The following is a 12,478-nucleotide window of genomic DNA, read 5'->3' as shown; positions in this document are numbered from 1 at the left end:
GTAAGGGAAATGGCACTGGGCAAGCCTCGCAGAATCATGGAATTGCTTCCTAGTCAACATACAAGGTGGTCTTTGCTCCACTGACATTCCCTAGACCTTCCTGAAAAACTCGCAGGTATTTAATTAGGATTTCACTCAGGCAGCCATTATCTAACCAAAAAATGCTGAGCCAATCTTGGTGGATCTTTCTCAACTAATTTGACCCCATCAAGCTTGAGCCCAAACCTTTTACTACGATGGGAGGAACTGAACTAACGACTTCTCATAACACACTGGAACTGAAGTTGGACCCTTAACCTGAAAAGTTCCCTGGTATAAGTTCTCAGTCTAGCCGAGGTCTTGCACAAACTTAAGTGTTGGAGTCCAGAGCAAATTTTGTTAAAGACTGGTTCTGCAATCACTGAAACAGCCAATACTGGAATTGACTTCCATTAGAACCAGGTGACCACTTAACCAATGTTTATTTTGATTAGTTCTGATTTGAACGTCGCTAAGCAATTTAACTGTTCTTAGCCAGATGTAGGTGGACCTTTCAGGGTGTGCACTCTTCTGGATACCAATCTATAAGTTACCTTCCTTAATTTAGGTCTGGTGGGACTCTTTTGCTGTCTTGAGACCGCATACCGGCAGCAACGACAACGGCTTGCCAGCCAGATCCTGAAGAGAATTTTATATATTTGGCTGAAGCTTGGCTTTGTTTCAAGGTTTTGCTGTGGACTGACCAAGAGTCTTTCTGTTCAGGAAATGCCCTGAATGAGGCTATGCAAATGCCTCCATCGAAGTGGTGAGGGTGTCCACTTCCATCAGAATACCCAGCATCTCATAGGCTCTACTTGCCACATTTTCCAATGATAAAGCCAGTTGGGCTGCCTCTTTGAAGTCCAGTTGGATTTCAGCTACTAGGTGTTTTTACATAGTTACATCATCTATCACACATACCAAATGGTCTCTCAGCATCTCATTAAGGGTTAAACCAAAGTCACATTCCTCTGCCAGTCATCTTTACTTAGTCAAAAATCCTGGTACGGATTCTTCTGGTTATCAAAATGCCGAGCAAAACAGACAGCATTTCAGAATTACAGGAGACTTGACATCATAACATTCCTTAACTAAATCCGTCAACTCTTCAAAAGTTTTAGTATCTGGTGCTTCAGGGATAGTTAGGCTCCTAATACCTGAAAAAGCTGCAGGTCCATAAGCTGTCAGGAGAATTACTCGTTAATTTTCATCTACAGCAATGGCATTTGTTGAGAAAAAATACGCATTCTTTCCACATACTGGGTCCAGTTTGTGATTGCAGAATTGAGTGAGTCAAGCTTCCCAAATAACAGCACAATTCCAGAAATGCTTACTTCAACTCAAAGGCATCTGTTGCAAACAATTTTCTTCAGAAGCAAGCATTACTCTCGTGAACACTAAAACAACTCCTGTCACCAAGTTACCCTTTATTTACATGTGGAAAGTCCTTGACACTGATCCAGCTCCCTCAGAGCCATCTCTCAGACTGAACACGATGTCTCACACACTAGTTTTTATCTGTCAGCCAGGGCTCCGATTGGACCAAATTTACAGCTCCAATCAGAGCGCTCATATTCAGTGAGGTCCACCTGGCTAACCTCATTACAATTACTGCAGTTGTCAGCTTCATCAATAACAGAAAGTTTGATAAATTAATCTACTCTTCAATAATAAATTATTCTTGCTGTCAAAGTAAGTTATTAATTGTCACAAAAACGCTTTGTGTAATAAAGTGTTACATACATTTCCAGGACATATCTTTTTTTTTTAAAAAAAGTGTTTAGCCATAGACCATATGGGCATTCAAACTAGCATCGAATATTAGATTGGAGGTAGAATATAAAAAGAATGAGTTCTGATGGACTTGTCAATTTTTTTTCATCCTTCATGTTCGAGCTGATTTAAAAACCAAGGGAACACCAAGGTCAGTATCAAATTAATTTGCACTGACATTGTTCTGAGGAACTGTAAAGTAATGTGGGTAACAACATAAGAGTTTAATGTCAAACTCTTATACCCTACAAATTTGGTATGAATCCAGCAGCTTTCTGAACCATTATTGATTGTGTAAGGAGCAAAAACTGTATCTTCACAGTGCTGCAAATTTTAACAGGTTTACATTAGACTGTGTTTTACAGTTAACGCTATGAATAATGAACTTGATCACAGCTATTGTTGCTATGATGATGGCTCGTTAATGAATCTGTTAAAACAAATAGCAAAATTTTGCAGATCTGAAAATCTGAAATAAAAGACAAAATCCTGCAAGTACTCCGCAGGTACTCCCTTCACATCAATGAAGGAACTGTTAATGCCTCAGGTCAGTGACCTTCCAAAAGAACAATATAACAGATGTTTCAAACACATAATGATCACCATCTTGGAACAGTTTCCTGATGTTCTACAGTACCTGGTGGAAGATCAGAGCTTGGCTGATGTAACCCCAGCTGCTTGAAGGTGATACATAGTGAAGAACCAGCAACAGTATCAGCATGAATGCAACACTGCATGACGCATATATTGGGCTAATCAGGAACATCATAATCGCACAGCCAATGATGCCTAACACACAAGTATGCCAGGTGAAGTAGCGAAAGGTTGGCCTAAAAATAAGAGAAATACATTTGAATAGTAATATGCTTGCTAAAGATCACCCTTTGTCTTGTGGCTCACAAGTTAAATTCATAATGAATGAAGGGATGCTTAATGACATTTGGATTGGAGCAAGAATTAGCTTTTCCTCGAAGGTGGGATGTCACATTCTCCACTGTTACTCCCACCATATTACAAACCTTAGTTTGATACCATTAGGAAAGAGAATGGAGGTTAACTACTTCATCCTAGGAATGAAGAACCGATTATGTTTTTGCATTAGTTGCAGGCAGGTTACCATTGTATGGGGTGCAGTTATTTTTCCAATTGTTGGTAATTTAGATTTGATTAAGCAAGTGAGCCAATATGGTACATTGAAAGCAACTTTAGTTAATATACTTAGACATTAGTGGTTATTCTCGAGTCAAACATGGTTCTTAACAAAAAGATGTGTTCAGATTTTTGAGAACACCTCTAGGTTTCAGTGAAGATAGTTGTGATAATATCAAACCCCTAAGGGGTGACACTTCATAATTAAACAGAAGCACAAGTTGTTCTACTGGTGTCACATTGTTTAGACAGGAATCTGTTGAGTTAGCAAGCTACGAGGGACTGGCTGTCAAAGAGAGGATTCAATTGGTATTTGAAGGAATAAATCAGAAGTATAGTGGTCAGCACTTCAAACAAATCAATCATAAATTGGGTGCACGTGACCCAGTCAGTCTAAGATTGGTCATATGTGTCTGTTAGAGTTCAGGATCCCTTTGACCAGGAGTAGTGGCTAACCAAGGTTAATAAGCAGTGGTTCATCGAAGAGAAGTTGACAGAAGGGCAACCTTAATCAACAAAAGAGCACTAGACATGTGTCTTGTCAGCTGGAAAAAGAAAATGGTACGCCAAAGAGGATTGATTGAAAAATCACTGCTTCTATTGCATGTTATTTCTTCTGTACTTCAAATAGATTTCATAAATTCTGCTAACTTGTGGAAACATACTAATATCTAGAATGGACCTTGTACCCAATTCAGATTAATAACCTTTTAGCTTGGTTCCCTCAACTCAGCCCATAATTATAATTGACTCGGCTCTTAAAATTAAAAGGTACACTAAAGTCACCATTATCATGGAGGACCAGAAGGCTATTCTCTCATTAGAGGGGGTCACTGGTGGTGGTTTAACGTGATGGTCACCATACCTGAGGCAAGGGGAGAGTTTGAGAAGGAGAATCCTTCATGGTAATCCCAGCCTATACAGGAACTGAATTCACTCTATTTCCATTACTCTACACAAACCAGCTGTTCAGCCAACTGAGCTAACCAACTGAAATTAGTGAGCACCCAAATCATACAGACTGGGATGTAACTTGCAAATACAAGAGGACAGTCTTACTCAACTTGTTAAAAAATGACTGCTTTTACTTTCATCATCGTTTTATTTTGGAAGCAAATAATTTATCTCATATTGTTAGAATAAAATGGTAATTGGTTGACTTCAAATGCAATAGCAAGCCAGTCTAATCCTTTAATTCAAAGTCATTTCAGTTGAACCATCTATTATTTTGAATTCCTTTCGGCATAAAAAAGCCTACAGTGCTTTTCGGATTTAAATTGCTTAATTCAAATGACTGGATAATTCTAAAATTATCCAGGCTTTGAACTAACAGGAACAGGATGCACAAGGATAGATACCAGCAGAATTGAAAATGTTAAAAAAGGAATAAGTACAGATTTACTTAAGAATCAGAAAGGTTAGAATTATGGCATGTACAGTCTCCCTTATGTCTATTGGTAAATGTTGATGATTTTCAACATTTACCATTTTATCTATATCCCTTGGAATAAATTTACAAAACAATAATTAAAGGTATAAATGAATATGTCCCCAAGATAAGCTCAAGTCAAGTTCACAAAAATATTGCATGTTACTCGCTGGTACAATTACAACATTTATAAAGCATCTGGGATGAGTATATGAAATAGGAAGGGTTGAGAGAGATATAGGCCAAATATGGGCTGGCAAATGGATCAGATTAAGATATCTGGTTGGCCTGGACGAGTTGAACCAAAGGGTCCGTATCTCTGGGACTCCATTTGAAGTTGTCCGCATATCTATCTTTCGGAATGTGATGAAGCAAAGGAATTTCTGTTTCAAGTCAAACCATCGTACTATACAAAATCAATAAAACCAAAGACGTTGTTTGCAACACAGAAAATGCTACACAGCAATAAGTGTAAATAATGAGAGCAAAAGTTAAGAGGCTGGTTCTTCATCAACGACACAGAAATTGCACAATTGTAGTTTACCCTAGGAAAAAAAAGTCAACAAAATAACAACTTGAAGTGCAAAGTCCTAACAAATGTTACAAAATCTATCTATCACCACAATTTACAAATATATTAAGACCGTCAGCATGGAAAGGCTGTCCACAAAGTTTCAGGAAATTAGCCACTATTTGTTCATTTAGCAAATTTTGAAAACTGTTAAGTTTCTGTTATTGCTCCTCAAGTAGAAGGTACTAGAGATTGTGATCAAATATTTGGCCAAAGATGTGAGTTGAAATGATGCCCGGAAAATTACTGAAAGATAGTTGGACAGGCTTAAGGGAGAGCGATCCAAAGCTGAAAGTACTGTTGGCAATAGTACAGCGAAAAGCGCAGGAGGGGTGGCATTGGGACAGTAGGAAATAGCAGAGAGAAAAGGTGTAAATGTACAAGAAACATAAGCTAGACGAATGGAGACTTTTGAGGGGGAGCAGTTGCAGGTCAGAGGAGGTAATAGAAATAGCAAATGAGTTTATGGATGAATCTAAACACAAAGATAAGAATTATATCTTGAGATTTTAGGAACTCAGGAGTAAAGAAGATGAGGCAGCTGGGATTATTGATACTAAGGAGGCATCCTGGATGCCACAATTGTCCAAAGGGTAGCCATGTTTGGCTCAAAGCAAGATTTTACACCATAACAACATCACTATAGATGAAAAGGCTCAGAGTTGATGTACATGAATAAGGATTAGTTAGACTAAGATTCCAAAGATGGGAAAGATTAATGATTGCATTGTCAAGTGAAGGAAAAAGGGAAGAGGGAGGAGGGAGTGGAAGGAAGAAAGGAATTAAAAATAATAATGGGGAAATAAAGGTAATGGCCCACATTTAAAGCTACCCAAAGTACTCAATGCTAATGGACATAGAACATTTAGGTTATATACAGGACTGAGGTAAAACATGTGGTAATTGCAAACTTCAGGTAGACCTTAATATCATCAATGTAGGTTCAGTCCATTGCTGTAGAACAGTGAGAAACTGGTCAAGGGAATGGCCTAACAGGACTAAATGCCAATCAGACATTTGACTGGACAGTGTTGGCTCTTCTCCAGGATTCAGGGCTCAGAGAAGAAATCTGGGACTGGCTGACAATCCAGCAGCTTACCATTAAAAGACAGCACAATGGGAGCAGGAGCAAATTACTTCAGATGCTGGAATCTGTACTGAAGACAAAAAATGTTGGAAATCTCAGCAGGTCAGGCATGGAGAAAAAGCAAACTACATTTCAAGTCTAGATAGATCTGATGTAGAGTATCTAGATTCAAAATGTCAGCTTGCTCTCTCTTCATGGATGCTGCCTGATCCGCACTGATCTCCAGCATTTGTTGTTTTCAGCATGATGAGCGTGGTTGTTGTTGCCAGTTAAGCACACAGGGGGAAACCTAGGGTTGGCAGGGGATCCAGGCCTCAGGTGAATGAGGGTGAAATAGAATTGGTGAGAAAAGAGGTCAGAGGGAAGGGCAGGTTTGGTTTTTAATGGTCAGCCCAATGTCTTTGGAAGGAGCAATAATTTTTCTCAGGAGGATTCCACCTTCCAGCTCCACTCTAAGAAACTACCAAACTAAATCTAATCTAACTCCCTCATCCCCCAATCTTAGATTGTTAAATGTAGGGGAATGGGTCTGGGTAGGTTGTGCTTCGGTGGGTCGGTGTGGACTTGTTGGGCCAAAGGGCCTGTTTCCACACTAAGTAATCTAATATAAATATTCTTGAAGATATATAGTGAAAAAATATGCTTTGAGAATTTAATCACAGCTATTTTACAGTCAATGCACAGACACACCTCTATTATTTTAAATAAACTCGTAATGTGCATGGGTTTACCTCAACAGATGAATGTTGTTCCGGTTATTGTTTCAGAGTTCAGATTACATTCCTCTCACATGCAGATGACATCAGTTAGCTAAGAACTAAAGCGTGGTGATCACTAATAGTCATTGTTGATTGAAATATTATCAGACATTTCTTTTGTAGGTTAGACCTTAGGACAGAGAACCAAGTGCACATTAATTGCCCTAGCAGTGCAGGAAGTTTGCCTATGAGCATAATGCAAAATGGTTCAGGTTAGTAAGCAAATGCAAACAGGCCTATATAATTTGACTAGCATGTAATCATCTTGACACCCTCTGCATTTGTCACATCTGTATGCTTACATCATGGTAGGAAATTGTATAAGTGCTGATTCAGCATATCTTTTGGATTTTAAGACAACTAGCAGCAGTCAGTAAGACCCGTTTAAAGAAAAAAATCAGATTGTATCTTTCAGTTGAAGAAGTCTGGCGAATTTACTCGTAGTTGTTAGCATCAATGCTAACAATGCAATAATAAAACCACCACTGAGATGATATTCCAATAAATTTTGCTTTATAGCACAGTTGTGTAAAAAATGTAGTGTAGCAATGATACACATTTCAAGGAATTCATGGAGCTTTCAACTGTGTTATTTACATCATGCTTTCAAAATAAAAAGTCAAAGATAACAGTTTACTGGCAAATTAAGCAATGCAGTTCTGTATTTTCAACACAAATACCAACTAATGTTGGAGTAGTTTTGATAAATAAAGAAAACAATTTGATTTTGCCACTGCAGCATCATTTTAATAGTTTATGCTATAAACCTGAAATTAATTTTTAAAAAATTGTCACTAATCAGTTCAAAATAAAGATATTTCTTTTCAAATTTCTATCCAGTCAGTCCTGTTTTCTCCCCCACTGTACAGCACAGCACAGCACAGCATCAAGAGCAGGCTTGAAATGCAATCTCACTTGATGCCATTATCTTACAACCTACTTGCCATAATCAAAGCATCCAGCCGAGAAAATTGCAGTAAAAATGAAAGCTGAAAAATCTCTGAGGTACTTTTCCACACAAAGTTGCTTTATCATTTATGGTACTTTTATTATAACCTTTATAGTGGCTAGTTCCTTAAAAGATGCTTAGTGCATTCGAACTGTAACAACTAACAGTTGTTTGCAGATGATGTGTTCCTTGAGGATGTTACCCGTACCTGGTTCAAAAACAATTATTTAGAAAGCCACTTAAAGTTGCTAGCTGCTCAGTTCTTATTTTTATAGGCTATGAAAGGTGCTGGGCTAAGGCGAAATAAGGTCACTCACCATTAAAGTGTTACCAAAGCGTGATATTTTTGGTGTCCATGCTACATATGTGCGACAAGTGGAAAATTAAATTTACATTTAATTTACGTGTGCATTCAATGGGTATAGCTTTGGTACACTAAAGGCATTGATTTATTTCAAAAAAAGTTGCATTAACTCTGCTGCATTGTTTTGCATCCACTAGAACATTGGAGAATGCCTTGATTCTTCAGCATTTACAGAAACAAAACCATTTGAGACTTCAATATGTTAAGCCAAGTGTTTATTATTTTGTTTACAAAAACACAATCACTCATCTCTCTTACTTCCTTCCAGTCTCCCATTGTAAGCTTCTAGTTGAAAATGCTACATGTTTATTCCAGTTGATTTGGAATAATTTTATTTCAGGCTTATCATGCAAAGCCATGAGTCTGATCTAACAATCAGTCAAAAAGATGTTCTGTGTCATAATATCTGCTAAAAGTGAGCATATGAAACAATGCTACAATACACTCCTATTTTATTCCTCTAGTTTGAATGAGCACAGTGTGTACAGAAGGGACAGCATAGTTTACCATCTGCCTTTCAATCGGCTTTTCCAGCTCCTGCTCACACTACTTTCACGAGGACCAGAGGAACAATTTCTTTTTGGACCTGCAAAATTCTGATGTGCAGTTCACTCTACTGCTCGAGTAGCTGACCAAGTGATACTAAAACACATCCACTGATTTTGTGTGAACATTTTGATCTTCTAACACCCAACTTAGGAAAAAAAAAATTGAATGGCATAACTTTAAGGAACTGCAAAACATAACTCTCCCTGGCTTATACATGCAAAGGATCCAAAATGAATCAAGGTATGACTTGCACAAGTTCTATTACTTGTTATACAAGCAGCATAATCAGTGCTGTTGCTGCAGCATGCCCAATGGATTTTTAAATCACATCTGGAGTGACTAGCTTCTCCTGAAGATGGGAACATAGGAAATAGAAGCAGAACTAGGTCATCTGTCCCCTCGAGTCTGGCAAACCACTCAAATAGACAAGGGCTAACCTTTGACCTCAAATGGTATTTTCCTGACCTACGTTCAGATCCCTTCATATCTTTCATATCCATAAACCTAAAGTAGCACTGCAATTATTATTTCTGATCAACTAATTTTTTTCTGTGGAAAACGCTACATTGCTTGACCACTGCTACCTCTATATTATAATTATCAACGTATCATTTTACACAGGATTGACAGCATAGAAACGCGGTCATCAGTTCAGGTGGTCTATTTCAGTATATGGTTGACACAAGACTTCCCTCCCCCTTCTTCAGTTAAAACCATTGACATACTTTTAATTCCTTTCACGCTCCTGTGCTAATCTCATTTCCCTAAAATGTATCCATAACTAGTCACTTTCTTGTGATTAATTATTTCACAGTGCAACTACTCTCCGGATGAGAGATTGCCACAAAATTTTGTTGGAACTGCTATGAATGGCCATCTGGTTCAAACCTAATGCTGAAATATTTTCTATTGCTGTTCCATAAAAACTTCCGTAATCTTAAACATCTTTATCCGGTCACACAACAATTTACATGTACACTATTAACACAGTAAAATGTTCCAAGTCTTCTCTGCTCAGAGCAAAGTAACTTCAGCCTGTTCAATCCTTCCTGCTGGAACAGCCCCCCTGTTCTGGTATCATATTTTTATTTTCTTCATTTCTCTGCTTGGACCTTTAATTCTCCTTCATAATATACAGTCCTAAACTATGCATAGCACAGCATGGTTTCCAGGGATTTATACAATTTTAACATGCTTTGGTTTCTTTTATTGAAATGGCTATATTAACCTGCACTCCTACTTTTTGTGATCTGTTTGTCTGTACCACCAGGTCCTCTGCTCATTGACTCCATTTAGATACTCACATTCCAATGATTGTATGGTCTCCTTAACTCTCCTACCAAAATGTGTTACCTCACACTCATCCATATTAACATTTATTTGCTAATTCTCACCCATTCTGCAAATACTGTAAAGTGTTGTTATTTAATAGCAAACTGTCACCATTTAACCAGATCTTCTAATTTAGTGCCACCTGCAAAACTTGCAACTGTTCTTCTGAGATGTTTATGTAAGTGATGAACATCAGTGGTCTCAGCATTTCGATGCTTATCGAACACCATCATTCATGTTTTAATACTATGACATATGGTCAAAGTTTAGATTTAAGGTAGGTCTTAAAGGAGAGGCAAAGCTGCAAACAAGTTTAGATGTTGAACAAATGCAGTATACTAATTTAAAGAGTACAGGAGTTAATGGAGGTGGTGATGAACAGAGCTGGATGTCATCAGTGTTTGTGACAGAATGATGTTACTTTCTATCTATCTTTACTGCTCCATGACATGTAGACTCAGGTTCCATTTCACCCTCTCTGTAAACACCACACAAGACAATTGCCATTCTCCCAGTACCTGTCAGGGTTTCCTCCAGGTGCTCTGGTTTCCTCCCATAGTCCAAAGATATGCAGGTTAGGTGGACTGGCTATTCTAAATTGCCCATATAGTGTCCAGGAATGTGTTGGTTATGAGGATTAGCCATAGGAAATGCAGGATTACAGGGATAGGTTAGGGGAGTGGGTCTGGGTGCGATACTCCTCAGAGGGTCGATGGGCCAAACTGCCAGTTTCCACACTGTAGGGTTTCTATGGTTCTATTCTATGAGATCACCAAGACTATGGGCGCTTAACCATATTCTAGCAATAGCATTGCAGACTTGTGCTTCAAAACTTGCTTCATCCCTAGCCATGCTGTTCTAGTACAGATATAATGATGAAAAGTTGTCCAGGTATGTCCTGTACACAAAAACAGAACAAATCCAACCCAACCAATTACTTCACTATCAGTTTACTACTGATCACCAGCAAAGAGAGTGTGATGGAAGGTGTCATCAACAGTGTTTTCAAGCAACACTTGCTTAACAATACCTGCTCATTTTCACTGCGCTCCAGACCTCATTACAGCATAGGTTCAAACATGGACAAAAGTGCTGAATTCTAGAACTGTGCTAAGAGTGACTTCCCATTGACATCAAGATCATACGTGACCCAGTGTGGCACGAAGGAGCCTTCACAAAACTGGAATCACTGGGTATCGGGGGGGTAAACTTTGCTGGTTGGAGTCATACCTGGCATATAGAAGATGGTTGTAATTCTTGGAGGTCAGTCAGAGTCATAGAGATGTACAGCATGGAAACAGACCCTTCGGTCTAACCTGTCCACGCCGACCAGTCATCTTCGAGTGAAGGTGGTAAATTAGCAGTAACTCCTCTTAGCAAATATCTCTTAGCTGAAGCACAAATGTGAATTTCTGTCCAGGAGCAATGCTGATCAGTTCCACATAATTAAAAAAAAAAATCAAAGGAGCAACTAACCCCAGGGGTCATACAGCTCTATTTTTGAGAGGGGTGAGGGAGAACGAGAGCAAGAGAAAAAAAAGACAACAAGAAAACACAGTTTGTGAGAAAGAGAGAGTATGAGAAAGAAAGAGACAGCGCAAGAGAGCACAAGAGAAAGAGCGAGAGAATGACAGCACGAGAGAGAGAAAGAGAGAGAGAGTGTACATGACAGAGAGTGCAAGAGTGAGAAAGAGAGAGGAGTAAAATAGAGTAAAATTTAAACTTGTGGAAATCATAAAAAGTTTAAAAACATCTGACCAAAAGAACAAAAAAAATCCTATTTTGAATAATGTAACTGCACATGTCTAAAATAATAGCAGGGTGTTGGCTGGAGATACAACAGAACAAATCCTTTACTTAATATTCAAGCCACAAGCAACACAGTTGGAAAAGAAAAAAAAAGGATCAAAGCAAAGAATAAAACATGAATTTAAAAAATAAAAATGCATACCATGCGGACAGGATGAGATGTTATTTGATTTAGCCAGATTTCATAGTTGGGAAAGATTTGCAAGTCAAAAGTAGAAGCAGGACAATTGGAAAGAATCAGCAGGAAACACCAGGACAAAGAAAAAGAAAACATAAAGCAGTTTTAAAAGCAACTGCATAATCCTATAATTGCCTCCAGTCACCTCAAAGTCAGCTAAATTTGATACTGATCAAATCGAATTTAAAACTGGAATAAAACTTGCAAATTGACATGGCAAAAATAAAAAGAGCTAAAAAACACAGAGCAAGACAATAACTTTAAAAAAATCAAATATAAATTTCTCCTTTCATGACCACAACTGTCCAAATGAAGAGCTCAGGGATGTTTCTGTGCCACAACTTGAGTTACCTGCATTGGGAACAATCAGGTTATTCTCCCAGACTCCAAGCTCCACTGTCAGTGGCCCACCAAATTATGTCCTTGCTCTTCTCTTCTTTACAGTTTATTCTCCCATTATCCATTCCTGCTACTTCTACATTCTCAAAATCCAGATCCTGTATCTTTAAATA

General features: G+C 38.3%; 1 protein-coding gene across 1 annotated transcript in view; it reads right to left on the bottom strand.

Annotated features, from left to right (window-relative positions):
• Window positions 1–12,478, bottom strand: part of zgc:153039 (uncharacterized protein LOC767698 homolog) — a 99,680-nt gene that overhangs the window by 22,083 nt on the left and 65,119 nt on the right. Inside the window, exon 8 of the mRNA XM_043703016.1 lies at window positions 2,429–2,621. Within this exon, the coding sequence (XP_043558951.1) occupies window positions 2,429–2,621 (193 nt within the window). The remainder of the gene's footprint in view (window positions 1–2,428; window positions 2,622–12,478) is intronic.

This window comes from Chiloscyllium plagiosum, chromosome 13 (genome assembly GCF_004010195.1).
Source record: "Chiloscyllium plagiosum isolate BGI_BamShark_2017 chromosome 13, ASM401019v2, whole genome shotgun sequence".
Lineage (NCBI taxonomy): Eukaryota > Metazoa > Chordata > Chondrichthyes > Orectolobiformes > Hemiscylliidae > Chiloscyllium > Chiloscyllium plagiosum.
This window is presented reverse-complemented; position numbering and strand designations above follow the sequence as displayed.